This window comes from Carassius auratus, chromosome 30 (genome assembly GCF_003368295.1).
Source record: "Carassius auratus strain Wakin chromosome 30, ASM336829v1, whole genome shotgun sequence".
NCBI classification, from domain to species: Eukaryota; Metazoa; Chordata; class Actinopteri; order Cypriniformes; family Cyprinidae; genus Carassius; species Carassius auratus.
The window spans coordinates 21,650,058-21,670,160 of record NC_039272.1 but is presented as its reverse complement, the minus strand read 5'-3'; the positions used below and the strand labels follow the sequence as shown (position 1 = coordinate 21,670,160).

Here is a 20,103-nt window from a genome sequence, read left to right as displayed (position 1 = left end):
GTAATACATTTTTGCCCCAGCTGTACAATTGCCTTGCTAACAGATCCACAAAGCAGCTATTCATGACATGGAGACTATAGATTTATTGTTTGCTCTCAAGTTTCAATGGTAAACATACTTGAGCTCAGTGAAATATATCAGATAACTTGTCTATTAATGTTCTTGGCCATTAGTAATATACACCAGAGATCAGTTTAAATTGAGTTTGAATCGATTCGCCCATTTGTTTGGCTGCCAAGCATCTTATCAAGTCATCTAGTGTTGTAAACATCTCTGTTTTAATAATTTAATAATTTAATAATTGCATTTGACTAATTATAATGCATATCTAATCAGCTGAGTTCCTCAAACTTTAAAATGGGGAAATATTTCCATGCTTATTTTATTTGATAATTAATAACATTTCAGCAAAGAACTATAGCTTTATGATGTATTTTAATTTACAATGTTTTTGTAAAATGTAAATTCTGTGAAATTCTGAGTTTTACTGTCAATTCCATAAATTAATTTGTATTATTAAAAAGCATATCTAATTCATAAAATACATGAAAATGTTAGTTCATTTTATATGACAATGAATGAAAGTACATTAGAGAACTACAATTAATTTTTTATGGATTTGTTTAAAATATATAATAAAAAAGTAACATTTATATAAAATTCAGAATTTTATTGACAATTCCATCAATTTACGTAATATGTTTCATATATGCTCTTTTATGTGACAATTCATGAAGCTACAGAACCAGCATTGAGTTATGGTGGACTTTTTCTGGACTTCTGGAATGTGAACATTTTGAAATCCAACCAATTATTGAGTTCACATTTTCCATATTATTGAGTCACTGCAGTCCAAACGTAGTGTGCAGCTTTCACTGGCTTACTATTTTTTTTTAGTTAAAGGAAGTTAAAAGTTACTGCCGTTCTAAGACCCTTATTTTCTGGTTATGGTCAACTTTTCTGCTGGGTGTAAACATGGTGGAACTGAATGTGTTTGCTAACACAACATTTCTCCAAGGGTTAGATGTAGCTTCTGAGGAGCCTGGGAATTTCCCAGTCTGAATTGTGAGGAAAACAATGTCCAGGTTATTGTCCTTACTCGTAGTCCGTCCCCTTTCATCCAGACCCCTGCTGGTTGTGGGAGAGGGTTAGAGAAGGGCTCTTTGTAGGGGGTTGAGAACTGTCTCTGGGGCAGGAGATGGGGGATGGTTTTATTGTGAGAGGGTGTCGAGTGCTGTCCCACTCGACCAGTGTTGACCAGCGATGAGCTCCATGGTGCTGTGATGGGTTGGGGTCATACATGCTATAAAATATAGCATTCTGTGTAGAATTCAAATGGGTCCTTTAAGTTGTATTGTTTTTGCCGACTTGTACATATTATCCGCTCCATGTATCGTGTCTTGGACTGGAGTAGATTGTGTGCACAGTACGGTTCACGTGACACTGCGTTAAACCAGATTTCCCCAACAGAAAGCATATTTACACTGTCTGAATCGTTCCCTATCCCCTATATAGTGCACTATGTGCCATTCACTGTACAGAAAATACAAATCCTGTGAACAAGTGACCGATTTGTGCCACAGCTTCAGTGTCTATTTGTAGTGCAAGGGGCAGGACACTTCGGGATCTAGAGAGCATTTGATTGGACAGAAAGTTTGATGAGAAGCTGAAGTGCAGTGTGATGTCATCAAAATGGCTGATCGGTATTGACAGAATTGAGAGACTGTAAGTTTTTAATGCTTGGGACTATATCTTGTAAAAGTAAATTTTGTCATTGTTTTGGAGCACACTAGCTTACAGATAATCTTGAGCCTAACATATTCATAGCAAAAGCCCCCAAAAAACTCAATTTTGATCTCATGGGGATGTTGTTCCAAACCTGAATTAATTTCTTTGTTTGGCTGAACACAAAAGAGGATATTTTAGAATGTAACAAAACAGTTAATTGGTGCTTTTCCACTGCGTGGTATGCCTCGGCTCAGATTGCGTTTCCACTGCAGGTAAGTACCGCTTTAATGTGGGCGGGATTATTCACGTCGTTATTGTTGCGCCAGCTCTACTGCTCGACTCGTGAATAACTTTTTCATTCGCGACGCTCTCGCTGGATCCGCTCCTCTGCCATCAGCGAGAGGAACGTCTGTACTTCCTCAACACACAATGAAACAGCCATTTTTTTTTGGTTTTTAAAAAGGTGCGCTCATTCAAAACAGTTGCATTCAAGTCTTCACTGATTTAAATCTAGTTTGTGTCTCAAGTTCAGTGACAGAGGTAGTGATGATTCTCTCCGACCAATCCGTGATCAGAAGAATTAACACGTACAATTGTACGGTTTACTTGGTACCTCAACCGAGGTGGTACCAAAAAAAGTACTAGGTACTGTACCCAGTGGAAACCCCCCAAAAGTGAATCGTACCATGCTGTGGAAAAGCGCCACTGTATGATTTATTTAAATGTTTAGAATTTATGATATAAATTTTAATAGAAAAAACAATTGTCAAATCAAATGTTTAAGGTATAGCTCATATATTTGTAATTATGTGAAGTGTTTGATTAATAATCGAAATATATATTTTTAGAACATTTTAAACTTACGTTAGTTTTGTAACACTTCTTTTCTTCTCTGGCTGCATAATCTGGTCTACAAACAGTAGTAGAGAAGATTAAGGGATTTTGTAAAACGTCTAGAAACATTTGTACTGGTACTGTATCTACTCGATCTGATCTAGGAGCCTCATGTTATGTCTGTGTCTTGCCTCATGTGAATCAAGTTGCCTCATAGTAACAGCCCTGCTCTACTGTTGCTTACAGCCAATAGGAATGAAGCATTTGTGTTGCTAAAGGGGATGACGACCAATAAGACGTTCACAGTCCCCCCAGTGCATTTGTTCAGATTCACAGCACATTATAGACTTCAAGACTTGTATTGGTTTATTTCAGCTGAAATGTATATATTACTTAATCTTAAAAAGATTGTGTTGTCTTTGCCTTGGTGTAAACTAACACTTTAGTTGGCTTATTTTATAGTTTTAAATGTGCAGATGTGCTTTAGAATGCATTTGTTTAATTGTAAATCACTGTAATGGTTTGTGAACTGTTAGCGTTAAGCACTTGCATGTGTCCCGCTCACTCATGTGCTGTTTTTCTGCAGCTGGCCTGCTGCTGTGGATCGGCTGCCTGCTCCCTGTGCTGCGGCTGCTGTCCCAAGATCAAACAGTCCACCTCCACACGCTTCATGTACGCCCTCTTCTTCATGTTGGCCACGGTGACCTGTGTCATCATGATGTCCCCCACTGTGGAGACGGCAATGCGAGAAAATGTGAGTTTGTTCAGAGCGTCTCCATTTGCATTTTTTAGTATCAGGTTCCCTAATATACAAAGACCATTAAATCTGGCCTAAGGTCAGCAGCACCCCCCTACATCACCTGCTGCTGGGAATCTGTCTTCCTGAAAAAAAAAAAAAGGCCAGCTCAAGTCAAACACAAATATTTGTTCAGCGCACTAGTAGGCCTACTGATTTAAATGATTACAACTCACTTTTGTGAAGTGAAAGCATAGGCAAATTGTTTTTAAGTCAAAATATTAATAAACACACAATGGGCCAGGTAATATGTTTCTAACTTTGTTAATGAGAGACATTGAAAACATGTGGAAATGTAAAGTATTTTTAGTGGCGGTCTATTGGTGCAGATTCTGTGTGGGCTTGACTTCTCTCTCAACCGATGCCATGAGTTAGAGGCGGGAAAAGAATAAAATAATTGTAAACAAAATTGTGTCATTTTGTTGTGGAGTAATGACAAAAAAAATACACTTGTATGCTTTGACCATTAAAGCAAGATTCACAAGCAAATTACTTTTATGAAGTGTTATTCTAATATCATTACTATTATAGTTTTTATTAATAATTAAGGTATTTTTATATTATATTTTTATATTTATTTATTTTTGTGCATTTTGTCATTTTTCTTAATTTTGTTTTATATAATATAAAATATATCTGTAGTTTTAAGATTTTTTTGTTAGTTTCAGTAATTTTTCTATTTAATTTAGTACTTTTAGTTTTATTTAAGTTTTTCTTATAAATATTTTTATTTAGTTTATTAAACAGAAATGTTTTAATATTTTTAGTTAATGATAATTGCACTATATGTGTATATAAGCCATTTTGGTAAAAAGTAAAATATTTAAAGTATTTTTATATATATTTTACATTTATAATAAAAAATATATATATTGTTTTGTGAGTTTTTGTGATTTTTATTAGTTTTTGATTTGTACATAATAAAAAATATATAAAGTTTTTATAAAAAAGAATTAATGGTTTCATTCGTTTTTGTACTTAATGTAGTACTTTTAGTTTTGTTTTATTTCAGTTTATTAATTTTATTATTTTATTTATTATATTTATTAACATTATTTATTAATAGCACTGCATATATAAGCCTTTTTTGTTAAAATAAATCTTTCAAAAAGGCTTTCCACTTATTGGTTTGTATAAGTCAGAAAATTTATAGGCAAAGATTGAAAAGATCAGAAAAGACTGAATCACCATTTGACTCACCTACAGAACTCAAGTTAAAGAGACACATTTGCAGTTTCTTCAGTGTTTTATATTTTATTTCAATTCATTTCATTTGATTTCTCAAGAAATGAGTGCTTTGTTAATAGAAGAACATTAGGGCCTACAGTATACAACCTGGACAGATCTTTTTTTTTAAAAGCAAAGGTAGATTAGAAGCATTTGTAAGATCATAATTTACGTATTCATTCATTCATTAAAGAAAAGGTCACTAGAGGGATCAGGGGTTTATTTGCAGGCAGCTAGCCCGTGTTATTCAGACAAACACAAAGACTCTTCTGCTTCAAAGCATTGCAGGAATGTAAGACAGAGTATGAATGCCCCATCATAACCTCTAATACAGGAATTGTTGCACACTGTAGATAAAAACTCTTTCAGTGAAGCTGGGTTTTGTTTTTCTGTAACTATACTAAACCAGTAACTGAATGCGGTTTAAATGCATTTAAAGGCCCTGGGAGTGTAACGTGAGCTCAAGCTCTTTTTTTGCTCACCGCACCACAATGAGTGCTTACTGAGTAAATGCCATGAGTATAAAAAACCTAGACCAGCATAGCTATAAAAACGCTGCCTCTCAGTGAGGCACAAAAGAACTGTCACTCGGGTGCCCAAGACACAAAGATTTACAGCTGTTGAAGGTTTTTCACAAACTTAAGAGCACATCAAATCTTCTCCTGGTGGTCTTTCGTGGTTACAACACAGGGACAGAGGGATACCTCAGTAACTTTATATTATGCGATGGTCCATGTTATAAGAATAGCAGGGCCTCCCAGCATTATAGCAGGTCTACAGAATGTGCGCTGTTGGGAACCTAAATATATATTTGAAGAATTGACCAGTGCCCTGTAGTTTGTGCCCGCTTTCTCTTCAAAACCACAAAACTTTTTAGAATCCGACTGGCTTTGTTAATACTCTTACAAAGAGAAACCATGGCAATACAGTATTTTTAGACAAATAACATGTTAAAACTATAGTTTTCAGTCAAATTAATTTGAACATTTATAATCATTCTTTACCATAAAAGTAGCATTGTTTTAATGTTTGATTACCAACACTATACCATATTATAATAATAATTACTATTATTATTCTTATGCTACAGTTAGTGGGATTATTATTGTTACTATAATTATTGTACAGTGATGGTATGATTTTTTTTTTTAATCTCTAAATGTTAAATTATTAAATATTATTGCAATTTAAAATGACTCTTTTTGTATGTTTGTTTTATATCCATTTTTAGGATTTTGGTAAATAGAAAGTTCAAAAGAGCATAATTTATTTGAATAACAATATATGAAAATATGGTTCATTAGATTTCATTAGATTGTACAATGCATTATAAGGTGCATTACAAGGCATAATTAATGCATTTAAACTACTTTTATAAGGCATTATACATAAAGGCTTGACGTAAAGTGTTACCAGTATTTTTTTAAAGGGATGGTTCACTTTGAAATGTACCTGTTCTACATGTTTTAGCTTACCTCAAAAGCATCCAAGATGTAGGTGTCTGTTTCCGCAATAGTTGCATGCACAGAGAAGTCCAAATTAAACAATTCCCCATCGTAAGTACACACTGATGGTCTAAGACAAGAAACAAGCGGTTTGTGTGAGAAAACGAACAGTATTTATGTAGTAAACCTCTTCTACACAACCACGTCCAACTGATCTGAGTGCGCGAGTGCTTCCTGATTTGATGTGCATGCGCCTTGGCTTTAGTCTACGCAAGCGCGGAAAGTGCCGGAAGTGATCTCTCACGTGTATACGTCACTCATTGTTTACTGTTTACAACACGATACCACTCTGCACTGTCCGAAATATAATACAGTAATTGTAATTAATTGGTTTATAATGCACCCTATAATCATTGCGATAATAATAAAAATACAAAACATTACTCACTCTATTGACAGCATGCCATTGAGTCCTTCTGGATTTGGATGCAACACAAAGTGCAAAATGCTGCGACTCAGCAGCGGAGAAAACTCAGGATCTTCAGTCAGGCAGGTGTGTGATGGGATACTGTCAATGTCCTCTTCGTCGTCTTGTAGTTGTGGCATTGCTATTTTCCATTCGTGACAACATATGCTCTCCACTTCTGTTGGCATCTCACAACACTTGCTACTAAAACACCACCAATTTTGAAGATATCTCTGTCTCTCTGAGGCTTGAAGATGTGCTGCTGCATCGGATGCTTCCTATTCTGGTTAAAATAAATATAGTTGTGAAAAAAATTCACCGTTGTCTGTTGATATATTTGAATCGTCTTCCATTGCGATGATCTATGTTTAGATCTTCACAGTGAAAGGTAACACTTCCGAAATCTCTGTGTAAACGAGTGACGTATACGCGCGAGAGATCACTTCCGACGCTTGCGCAGACTAAACCAGAACAGGCGCACACGTCACACAGCAGGAAGCATGCGTGCCATCAGATCATTTAGACGTGGTTGTGTAGAACAGGTAAAAACTACATAAGTACTGTTTGTTTTCTCAGAAACCGCTTAGTTCGTGTCTTAGACCTTCAGTGTGTACTTACGATGGGGAATTGTTTAATTTGGACTTCTCTGTGCATGATCTTTGAGGTGGTGACCATAGACCTCCATTATGTGAGTCACAGACAAGAACGGTTGGACCTAAAAATATCAAAATTCAAACTATTGCAGAAACAAAGACACCTACATCTTGGATGCCCTTGAGGTAAGCTAAAACATACCAAAATTTTGTTTCAAAGTGAACTATCCCTTTAAGTAATAAAAAAAAATCTAGGACTTCAATGTCTGTTTAACATGTGTACGTTTTTTTATTTTTTTTTAAGTTCTTTTTTTTGGCACCCAGCGTGAAAGGGTGTGTTCACCATTTGGATTCATTTTAACTTTAGTCTTGCCCTGAAGCGACTAACTATTCTGTTACTGAAAGTGTAATTTTATTCCTCTTTTGTTTTGTGCTGTCCCCAGATTCCTTTCTACAACGAAATGTGTAAGAAGCTGAATGCGGGGGAGAACTGCAGTACTCTAGTGGGCTATTCGGCCGTGTATAAAGTCTGTTTCGGCATGGCCTGCTTTTTCTTCTTATTCTCTGTGCTCACCATTCGTGTGCGAACCAGCACAGGATGCCGGGCAGCTGTTCACAACGGGTAAGAGGTCGACTCGGACACTTTTGAAGTGGTATTTACTCTGCAAACAGTGCTTGTTCCTCCTCTGTCTTGCTCCGTGGCCCCTCTGGGCCCAGGTTCACAGGACCTATAGGGACCACCATGTATTGTTTGGCCTGCTGCCTCCATCTGTACACCCCTCCTAATGCTCCATTATTCACCCACAACCAAAGCCCTGAATAGAGGTATTCATTTAAAGCTCTGTCCAGAGGAAATGGCGCTTGGAGACGAGCTTCACCCCTATAAATGGGATGGTTCAGCCCCACATGAGAGCACTTCATGTCACAGTAATTGTATCTTTGTGTTGTATGCAAATGTAGGATAAGGAAGTATATGGCTGAACTCAGTGTTGTTGTATGCAGCTCCATTCTGCTGTGTACATTCATACAAGGCTTTAGAAGAAACACATTAAAAACCTCATTTAGTTCTTCCTGAAACTCCCTATGATCACATACTAACAATGATAAACAGGAAATCCTATACTAGATAGCATGCATACTGTAGGAAATGTGTCGTGGTAAACATTTGGGGTGGTAGGATTTTTAATCTAGTTTGAAAGATGTCTTTCATGCTCACCAAGGCTGCATTTATTTGTTACAAAAATACACTAAAATAGTTATATTAAATATACTGGCATAATAAAACTGTTTTAATAAAGCTTCAAACTGAATTTATTCCTGTGATGGCAAAGCTGGATTTTCAGCATCATTACTTGAGTCTTTAGTGCCACTTGTTTCTTCAGAAATCATTCTAATATGCAGATTTCCAGCTCAAGAAACATTTCTTATTATTATTAATGTTGAAAACCATTGTGCTGCTTAGTATATCATTTTTATGAATAGAAAATCGAAAAGAGCAATGTGTATTTGAAATTTAAAACATTATAAGCAAATTTACAGAATAAATGTAAGACACCCTTCCTCAGTTAGTATTAATTAAAAACAAAACAAAAAATCTTTATTGACCCAAAAGTTTTGACCTTCTAACTTAATCTTTAATCTGGGTTCTGAAAGGGGGGGTTGGGTGTATAAATTAGGGTTGCAAAATGATTAATCTCAATTAATCACGTTCAAGATAAAAGTTTGTTTACATACTACATATGTTTGTACTGTGTATATTTATTATGTATATATAAATACACACACTTACATGTGAAAGTTAAGGAAAAATATGTTAGAATTACATATATTGTAAAATTTTGAATGCGATTAATCGTTTTTCAGCGCTAGTATAAACTGAAACAAAATTGCTTTGGTTCAGTATCTGTTGTGAAAAATAAGTGTAGGCCTATTGATTTATTAATAATTATTTTTTATTAATATTATTTCCCAGATCATATAAATAATTTATTTAAAACTTTTGTACAATGATTTAATCTTTAAACTTACTTTACTCCCTTACTATTGCTTTCAAACTGTTTGCAAACCCATGTCTTATGTTCTGTTGTAAAGCCAGACTGCCAGTTTGAGACATCTTTTCCTTAAATCAATAGTTTCTTCTGTTTCGTTGCAGGTTTTGGTTCTTTAAGTTTGTGGCTTTGCTGGCCTGCTGTGCAGGCGGATTTTTTCTCCCAAATCAAGACAAGTTTCTAGAAGGTTCAGTATGCTCAGTTTTCACATGCTCGTTCTCTTTTTATTGTTTTCATGCACTCTAATGATGCTTGTAACGTTTCTTAGAAACTTTTTTTTTTTTTTTTTTTGAAAAGTATTAAGACATTGCTGGAAAGTTTCATTATTTGTACTTTGAGCCTGTGGTGGTGTTGGGATATCTCCCCTTACATGAGTTGATCTGCTGTGAGCATCTCTGTGTGCTTCGTCGCTGCCTGTATCAATAACCTCATGACCACACACATATTTAGACAAGATCCGGAGCAATGGAGAGGATGCTGTCCTCTTAGAGTTGTCCTTAAACTAGCAAGCTAACTTGTTTTAATCTCAACTATTTTCATAAACAAACTGCAGCAGTTCCATAGTATTATTTAGATACTAATAACAATAGTTTTTATTAATATTTTATATCATATCAGTTTTATTTATTTTAGTACATCAAGTTAAACTAAATTAAACGAAAAAGCTTTCTGTTGCAATTGGTTGAAATACAGTACATTTTTATATATTTTATTTCAGCTGACAATTATACGAGGAATGTTTTTTGGTGCCATATATGTTACATTTAATAACAACATGCGTTATTTGTGACACATTACCTCAAGAACAGCTCAAGATAAAAGGTACTATGATGGTTGGTTGTATGTTTGTGTTTGGTGTTATAAATAAAGTGTTTAATTAGTTGTGCTCTGTGCGCCAGATAAAAGTTCATGTACACTTTTATATTCGCTCAGGTCCAAGTGATTATCGCTCTGTGGTGTTTCTTAAATGATGTGTGCTTCTCGATGTGTTTTCAGTTCCTGGCTTTTAACAGAGAGCCGTGTTTGTTTTGTCATGCAATATCAGCCAGAGGGAAAGACCTTTGACTCATCTCTCTCTCTTTCTCTTTTTCTTTTTCAGTCTGGCGTTATGTGGGGGCTTTCGGAGGTTTTCTCTTCATCATCATCCAGTTGATGCTTCTCGTTCAGTTTGCCCACAGATGGAATCAAAACTGGTGAGCTAACGTTTAGCTCTGTCCAAATAACTCGGTTTTTCCTTTCTTTTCCCCCTTTTTTCACCCAGTGGAAAACGTATTAGGCTCTTAGAGAAGTTCTTTAGTACTTTCCATCATTGTATCCAACTGTTGCTTGGTATGCAATTTGAATCCCCGCAACTGGAAATCATTAGGTCTGGGAATGGAGACTATAGTGTAATCTAGCTGCATTTCATTTCCACTGTCAGTTAGGTTGCATAGTTGCCAGCCGGGGTGGTCTTTACATTGTGCTGCTATAGCAGAAGGGGACTTTTTAACATCGGGTTGAAAGATTTGGGGAAAGTTTTAATGCGCTTGCTATTATTTAGTCACTGGCGCTGTGGCAGACAAGGTGTGAGGTACACATCACATGTATAGTGTGAGTATAGATAAATAAATACTCTCACAACCTCCAGTTTTATCAACAAGCAAAGCAGGTTTCATAGCAGTGAAAGCATTTTTAGTCTTCGAGTTTTGTTTCAGAGGGAGTTTTCAATACATGAAACATTTCGCCTGTAAGACAGTCACACTGAAGCAGATTGGTTTATAAGCAGAGCTTTCTCAGGGGTGTGTTCATAATTAATTTGTGTTGTGGTGGTAGAGTATGGCTTTGTGTTGTGCTGTTGACATTATTGGGCGGAGAAAGAGAAAAAGTAAGAGGTTCTTGGCTGCTCTCCAGCTTGTGGACGGGAAACCTATGGCAGAGCTCAACGTGCATCATAGTTTCCTCTCGGCTTTTTCTCAGCAAATGGAAACCTCAGCATTTTGTAATACAGGAAGTACTGGGGACAAAACAGTTCTAAAAGGAACCTAAATGTGACCTCCCTTTGACACTTTTTATTATTCAGAAATAATGTTAGTAAAAATGCTAATTTAAATAAAATGTGATTTCTTTACTTGTTTACTCTGAAAAAGTGTGTGTGTGTGTATGTGTGTGTGTGTGTGTGTGTGTGTATGTGTGTGTGTATGTATATATATTGTCACAGGCTGAAGAATCACATGACAGGGTTTAGTGAAAAGTGAAGCCCCGGAGGGTGTATTTATTAAATGGTGCTCGGTGTAGTGCTGAATCCTGTAGTGCCCGGTGCTCGTCCTCGGTGCCACGTGATCCTGTTTGCCGGCCGGCTGAGTGCAAGGGAACTTGGTGTCCGGTGCTCGGGTGGCGGGCTGGTCGATCCGCAGCTGTCTAGAGGGACAAGAGACACAACGTTAGTTTCAGTCATCTGAAGATCCTCTCTCTCCTGTGTCACCCTCAGCCACAGCGTTTATAGTCCTCTCCTCATCCGCTTCAGCTGGGACCGATCAGCCCGCTGTGATTGCGTGCAGGTGAATCTCCCTCGTTGCCAGGGCGACGCTGATAGGTGCCCAGGACACGGCTCACACTCCCCCCCCCCTAAGCGTCACTCTGGTTCCTCGGGCGAGGGGGGAGGCAGGGGCTGGTGGAGGAAGAGTACCTTACAGACCTGCGAAAGCTGTCCACAGGCGGGAGAGTCCGTCCGCATTGGCGTTGGCGGTTCCAGCTCGATGTCGCACGTCAAAGTGGAAGTCCTGGAGCGCTAGGAACCACCGCGTTACCCGGGCATTGGTGTCCTTAGCCCGGGCCATCCACTGCAACGGGGCATGATCGGTGAAGAGGGTGAATTTCCGTCCCAGTAGGTAATATTTCAGCTCCAGGACTGCCCACTTGACGGCCAGCGCCTCCTTCTCCACTGCCACGTATCGTTGCTCGGTGGTGGACAGCTTTCGGCTGATGTAGACCACCGGGTACTCCTCACCGTCTTGCACCTGGGACAGGACGGCTCCCAACCCGGTGTCGGATGCGTCCGTCTGCAATAAGAAGGGACAGTTAAAGTCGGGAGCGCGCAACAGTGGCTCAGACGTGACCTTTATCCTTCTGAATGCCTCCTCTTCCGGGGTTCCCCACTTTACCTTCTCCGGCTGTCCCTTCTTAGTGAGGTCTGTCAGGGCCGTCGCTAGGGAGGAGAAGTTGGGTATAAAACATCGATAATACCCAGCCAACCCCAAGAAGGCCCGTACCTGTTTCTTGGTGGAGGGCCTCGGGGCCGAGAGAATGGCTGTCACTTTTCCCTGTTGCGGACGGATTAGGCCCCGGCCCACCTGGAAACCGAGGTACTGTGCTTCAGGTAGGGCGAGGTGGCATTTCTTGGGGTTGGCGGTGAGCCCTGCCCGCCGTAGCTCAAGAAGCACCCTCCGGAGCCGCTCCAGATGGTCCTCCCAGGTCTCCGAGTGGATGACCACATCGTCTATGTAGGCCGCGGCGTAGGCTTGATGGGGTCTCAGCACAATGTCCATCATCCTCTGGAAGGTAGCCGGAGCCCCGTGTAGCCCGAAGGGGAGAACCCGGTACTGCCAGTGGCCAGTAGGAGTGGAGAAGGCGGTCTTTGGTTTGGCGGTCTCTGTTAACAGTACCTGCCAATAGCCCTTGGTGAGATCGAGCGTGGATATGAACCGGGCTCTCCCCAGCCGCTCCAGCAGCTCATCCACACGGGGCATCGGGTATCCGTCGAACTCGGAGACCTCGTTTAGGCGGCGGAAGTCGTTACAGAACCGGAGGGTGCCGTCCGGTTTTGGGACCATGACTATGGGACTGGACCAGGGACTGCGGGAGGGCTCGATGACCCCTAGCTTCAGCATCTCTTGCACCCCTTCTTCAACCGCGTGTCGCCGGGCCTCCGGAATTCGATAGGGCCGCTGCTGCACAACGGTCCCTTGTGGTGTGCGGACATCATGCTGCAGAAGGTTGGTCCGCCCGGGCCGTGGGGAGAACACATCGGAGAACTGACTGACCAAATGTTGAAGCTCTGTCTTCTGGGCGGCCGACAGGTGGGGGCTGACGTCAACAACCACGGGTGAGGAGGCGGCTAGGGCCGCAAGCTGAGTCCCCGTCCCCTCCCAGCGTTTCAGGAGATTGATGTGGTACAGTTGGCTTTCCTTCCGACGCCCCGGCTGGCGTACTCTGTAAGTCACGGGCCCCACCTTCTCCGCGACGATGTATGGGCCTTGCCACTTGGCGAGGAATTTACATGCCACTGTGGGGACGAGGACTAGAACGTAGTCCCCTGGCTGGAATTCCCGTGGTTGGGCCGCCCGGTCGTATCGTCGACGTTGAGCTTCTTGGGCGGCCGCCAGGTGCTCCCGGACGCGGGGCATGACGCGGTCTATCCTCTCCCTCATCTCCCTCACGTGCTCGATCGTGGTTCGATGGGCGGTCGGTTGCTGCTCCCAGGCCTCTCGGGCGACATCGAGCAGGCCACGGGGCTGCCGCCCAAACAGGAGCTCGAATGGTGTGAATCCAGTGGAGGCCTGGGGGACTTCCCGGATGCCGAAGAGGACGTACGGCAGCATTTGATCCCAATCCCGTCGGTCGTCCGCAGCCACGCGGCGGAGCATCTGCTTCAAGGTTTTGTTGAACCTCTCGACCAGCCCATCGGTCTGCGGGTGGTACACGGTGGTCCGAAGCTGCTTGACCTTTAGGAGGTGGCAGAGGTCAGCCATCGTCCGGGACATGAAGGGGGTGCCCTGGTCGGTCAGTATCTCCCGGGGTATGCCGACCCGGCTGCACAGCAGGAAGAGCTCCTGGGCGATGGCCTTGGACGTGGCTTTGCGCAGTGGAATGGCTTCGGGGTACCGGGTCGCATAATCCACGATGACGAGGATGTGTTCGTGTCCCCGGGCGGACTTCGGCAGCGGCCCTACGAGGTCCATTCCTATTCGCTCAAAGGGCACCTCAATGATGGGCAGCGGGATAAGCGGAGCTGGGGGAGGAGCTTGGGGGGACGTCCGTTGACAGTCCGGACACGCCTGACAAAACCGCTTGATCTCCGCCTCCATGCCGGGCCAATGGAACCGGTCCCGGACTCGGTGAGTGGTGTTTTGCGCCCCCAGGTGGCCCGCCATAGGATGGGAATGGGCTAGCTCGATGATCGTCTGTGTCTTCGTGCGTGGGACCACCAATAGCTTGACCTCCTCCCCTCTCCGCTGTGCGACACAGTACAGTACAGTTCGGCAGCTTGGGCGCGGGCTGGCAACCGACTATTATACTCCCAGGCTCGGAACAATTGGGCCGCGGCGATGGGGGACAAACCCACACGCGCCAGAATTTCCTTCCGTAGTTCATCATAGGATTCCTTTTGGTGGGCTGGCATAGAAAAGTAGGCCTGTTGGGGTTCCCCGGTCAGCAATGGTGCCAGTATCCGCGCCCATTCCTCACGGGGCCAGTCCTCTCGTGCGGCAATGGATTCGAACATGCCCAGGTAATGCTCTATGTCGTCGTGGACAGTCATCTTCGGCAGGAGCTGGGTGGCTTGAGTGCGCGGGTCCGGCAGCGGGGCCCGCTGAGCAGCCGTGAAGTGGAGAGCGGCGACTTCACGCTCCGTTTCTCCTTGGCGAGCGGCCATGTGCTCGACGATCTGCTGCTGGCGAAGGCTTACTTCCGTCAGGTGCTTGAGAAGCTCTTCCATAGCTGGGGAGGGAGTCACCGCCTGACGAAGAAGCAGAGGGGGGAAAAAAAACAACTTGGTGAGTCGGTGATTCTTCAGTAAGTTGCCCGCATTCTCCACCAGTGTCACGGGCTGAAGAATCACACGACAGGGTTTAGTGAAAAGTGAAGCCCCGGAGGGTGTATTTATTAAATGGTGCTCGGTGTAGTGCTGAATCCTGTAGTGCCCGGTGCTCGTCCTCAGTGCCACGTGATCCTGTTTGCCGGCCGGCTGAGTGCAGTGGAACTTGGTGTCCGGTGCTCGGGTGGCGGGCTGGTCGATCCGCAGCTGTCTAGAGGGACAAGAGACACAACGTTAGTTTCAGTCATCTGAAGATCCTCTCTCTGTGTCACCCTCAGCCACAGCGTTTATAGTCCTCTCCTCATCCGCTTCAGCTGGGACCGATCAGCCCGCTGTGATTGCGTGCAGGTGAATCTCCCTCGTTGCCAGGGCGACGCTGATAGGTGCCCAGGACACGGCTCACAATATATATATATATATATATATATATATATATATATATATATATATATATATATATATATATATATATATTCAGAATATGTGTGTTACCCAAATAAAACTGACAAACACTAAGTCTTTGAGAAGGGGTTTATCAAGCTAGGTGGCGCATTAGAAATGCTGTAAAGTGAGCCCTGTTTGAAATCGTTTAATTTGTATGTTCGTTTATTTTTATTTATTTGTGCCATTTACACTATGTTTAAGTTTTTATCAAGTGTGTAGGTGTCAATGTACAGAAACCAAATAATTAAATGTACAATAGCACTGGATAGTCTTCAATGTAAAAATTAAATATACAATCAAACCTACATTTATTCAGACACCTTCAACATATCTCACATTATTACAGTTTTGCTACATATATCAAAAATTATATCTGGTGTCTGAATTACTTTTGGTTTGACTGTTAAAACTAAGTAATTCAGTCAAGAGCAGTGAGTGATTTTCATTTTCTTGGATTAACATTACAGCAGCCAGTAGCTAAATTAGGCGCGGTCACTTTAAGAGACGATGAACGTATCCAATAAAATACACATCCCATTTTTTTCCTCAACTCTGTTTACTTTCACTGAAGAAATAACTGACAGTTTTTTCGAGCATAATTTCCAAGGTGGATATTTGGACATTTTGTATGTATTTGTCGGCACAAGAGCAAAATTCGGTGTTCAAGGTGTTTTGAGACGCCTTTCTCTGCGTGAGCCCTGAACACCAGAACACCGCGGTCCTGAATTGGGCTCTTTCACATCTTTTTGATTGTTCAGACTGCGATTTGGATTTGTTCGTTTAGGTGCAGGAGGGACTTCGAGGAGAAAGTCACCATTCACCATTGCTGACCGGGGAACCCCAACAGGCCTACTTTTCTATGCCAGCCCACCAAAAGGAATCCTATGATGAACTACGGAAGGAAATTCTGGCGCGTGTGGGTTTGTCCCCCATCGCCGCGGCCCAATTGTTCCGAGCCTGGGAGTATAATAGTCGGTTGCCAGCCCGCGCCCAAGCTGCCGAACTCAACCGCCTCGCCCATCACTGGTTGCTCGCCGGGAGCCCCAGCGCCGCCCAAGTGGCCGCCCAAGTGGGAGAACTTTACAGAAGAGAGCTCGGTTCAGTGTCGCTGTCCATGATACGCGGCGCTCTCTCTCTCGTGCGCACCGAACACAGCGTGCGAGTAACCGGCTACTCTGTTCAGCTTTTCCGCGTCTTGTTTTTGGATGCTTTAATGTAAATCGACAAGCGGTAAGGCTTAAAAACACGTGAAAAAGATAAGCTTGCGGGACGATGCGCAGCAGTGGCCCGTCAACTGTCCTGAGCATCTTTTTAGGCTGGCCTCAGTCTGTCGGTTATATAAAATATCAAGGTGAAAGTCATCATAGCTTGCTTAGTATAGACCCAGCTCTCAACCCAACTTAACAGCATTTTTTTTTTTATCGCCCGATAAGAGTCTCATGTTAACGCAACACACTAACGCCAATAACGGCCCACCACTAATATATATATATATATATATATATATATATATATATATATATATATATATATATATATATAATATACCGTATTTTCCGGGCTATAAGTCGCACTTTTTTTCATAGTTTGGCTGGTCCTGCGACTTATAGTCAGGTGCAGCTTATTTATGAAAATTAATTTGACATGAACCTAGAGAAATCAATACCGTCTCCAGCCGCCAGAGGGCGCTCTATGCTGCTCAGTGCTCCTGTAGTCTACACCAAAGACATATAGCGCCCTCTCGCGGCTGCAGATGGTAATGTTTTCTCTTGGTTCTTTGTTCTAAATAAATGCAACTTATAGTCCAGTGCGACTTCGTCATGACGTATTTTTGGACTGATGCGACTTATACTTCGTCGCAACTTATAGTCCGAAAAATACGAAAAAAATAAAATTATATATATATATATATATATATATATATATATATATATATATATATAAATGTCTTTACTGTCACTTTAGATCAGTTTATTGCATCCTTGCTGAATAAAAATATTTATTTTGTAAAAGAGAAAAAAAAGTTTATTGTGTAGAAATGTATATAAAACCTAGAAGAACAAATAGAGTTTATCCTCAGTGAAATGAAGCAGATGCTGGAGGGCTGCCGAGCAGATGGAAGTCACTGCTGTCAGCACTTCTCATGTGCGTTACTGAAACCCACGCCTTCACAACTCTTCACTGCTCACTCAGTCATGCTAATCATGCACTGATATGGAACATTAATGATAAGAGCAATCTAGCACTGAGACTAACTGGACATCTAACAGAAGCTCTTTTTTTCCAAGTGGGTGAGAGTTGATTAATTGCAGTGACAGGAAATCTGGGTTTAACATCCTGTAAGCAGGCTGAGGAACACAACAGTGATGGGCCTTTAATTAAAACATCAGGAAGTCCAGTTGGTCACTGGTTACTCCTAACACTCCTACTAACTCTTATCAGATAGCACCCCCACAGACCACCTGGTCAAATGACTAAGCACTTTTTGTTCAAGATACCTAGTAGCAATACACAATAATACCATTCACAAAATTGGGTTCAATAAGACTTTTTCTTAGTAATTCATACTTTTATCAGCAAGGGTGCATTTAATTGATCAAAAGTGACTGTAAAGACATTTATAATGTTACAAAAGGTTTCTATAAAAAAAAGAAAAAAGAAAAAGCTAATTCAAGTGTCACGTGACACTGAAGATTGGAGTAATGCCTGTGGACAATTTAAATTATTTATATGTTATATTATAGTATATTAAAATAGAAAACCCTTATTTTATGTTGTAATAATATTTCACAAAATTATAGTTTTTACTGTATTTTTAAGAGACTTGTTACAAAAACATTTTTAAGCATATATATTTTTGAGCACCGCTGTATATTGCAGTGTGGTATTGGTATCAACTGGTTTCAGATTTACTATACCCTAAAATTAAGTTTGTGGCTGTTTGTGTTACATGTTGGCGTGATACCTGGGTTGGATTGTAGACCAAACCTTAAGTTGATAGCCAAAACACTCTGACTACCACGACCCAGATTTGAGATGTGGATCTGATAGGATGTCTGCAATGAAGAGCTTTTGTCATGAAAGGAATGTTCTGGGTTGATTACAAGGCCAACTCAACAGTTAATGCAATAGCTTAAAAAAAAAAAAAAAAAAATCATAAATTTATATATAAGAATTCAGGTGGAAAATTTTTATATATATGTTATATGTATATATGTTATATATATTTTATATATATATATATATATATATATATATATATATATATATATATATATATATATATATATATATATTCACACAAATATATAGTCTTGTCTAAAGTTTAAGAACTTTTTCTCTGTATAATGAGTGTTTTACAGATAGTTAAGTCACATCTCTCTCTGGAGTCCTTTGCATCATGAAAGTTGCTAAATAAATAGTTTATATGATTGTGAAAATTAAGCTGAAATGTTTCATATAAAAAAAGTAAGTAAGCCAGCCTAATCTTTGTTTAGAAACATAATTTTTACATTATATAAAATATATTTTATATTATATTTATATAATTTTTTTCTTTCTTCCTATCCCCTTGAGTGCATTCTTTTTTGTAAACCGAGGGATGAAATGATTTCCTGTGGTGACTGTCATCATGCCACAAAAGCTGAAGTTGTACTGAACCCAGAGCATTCCTTTGAACCGTCTCCACTGTGTCCCTCCACAGGAGCTCAGGGGTCAAGTATAATAAAATCTGGTATGCAGCGCTGGCTCTGGTCACACTGGTGCTGTTCTCCGTGGCAGTGGGAGCCCTGGTGTTTATGATCATGTTTTATACAGACTCAGAGGCCTGCTTCCTCAACAAGCTCTTCCTGGGTGTCAACGGCGGCCTGTGCTTCGTCGTGTCTCTGCTGGCCATCTCGCCCTGCATTCAGACCTGTGAGTTTACAAACTCTTCACTGACCTACATTTTATACTAACAAACAGATGTTTGCTCGATGTATTCATAGTGCCTGCAGCTTTTCCCATGTGTGAGCAAGTTTTATCATGGATTCTCACTAAACAGAACAAAGTGGGAGGTGAAATTGTTTTAGGAAGTAATTTAAGTAAAATACATTGTTTTGAACTTCCTGGGAGAAAAAAGAGCTCAACTATTTTCAACATTGATAATAATAGAAAAAGCACCAGATCTGCATATGTGTCCCTGGACCACAAAATCAGTCATGAGGGTCAATTTTTGGAAATTGAGATTTGTACATCATCAGAAAGATCAAACATCATAAATAAGCTTTCTATTATAAAACAGTCCTTGATCCTTATTGGTTGAGCCGCGTTCAAAGCTGTTGTAAATTACCCTACAAACAAACATTTGTTTACTTCTGTGTTGCTCCGCAACCACTTTGGTGAAACCACAACTGTTTCTAAAACTACTGTAACTGAAACTACATTGTTTGGTGGAAGAATACTGGTTTTATTTATATCAGTGCACTTTATTTGCTCTGTTTTATTCTGTGAAACCTTACTACATACATGGAATAACACTGTGAAGTCATGGTTTACAGTGAATTTATAACAGTAACGGCTTCTTGCATTTTTTTTTTTACGTATGGTTTGTTATGATAGGATGATATTTGGCCAAAATACAATTATTTGAAAATCTTGAATCTGAGAGTGCCAAACAAATCTAAATATTGAGAAAATCGCCCTTAAAGTTCTTAGCATTGCATATTACTAATCAAAAATTAAGTTTTAATA

The 20,103-nt window shown here is 40.7% G+C and overlaps 1 protein-coding gene across 1 annotated transcript in view; it reads left to right on the top strand.

Moving 5' to 3' along the window:
• The window catches only part of LOC113049629 (serine incorporator 5), a 28,903-nt gene that overhangs the window by 2,967 nt on the left and 5,833 nt on the right, over nt 1-20,103 (top strand). Inside the window, exons 2-6 of the mRNA XM_026212141.1 lie at nt 3,149-3,316; nt 7,533-7,711; nt 9,242-9,324; nt 10,237-10,330; nt 19,076-19,287. Of these exons, the coding sequence (XP_026067926.1) occupies nt 3,149-3,316; nt 7,533-7,711; nt 9,242-9,324; nt 10,237-10,330; nt 19,076-19,287 (736 nt within the window). The remainder of the gene's footprint in view (nt 1-3,148; nt 3,317-7,532; nt 7,712-9,241; nt 9,325-10,236; nt 10,331-19,075; nt 19,288-20,103) is intronic.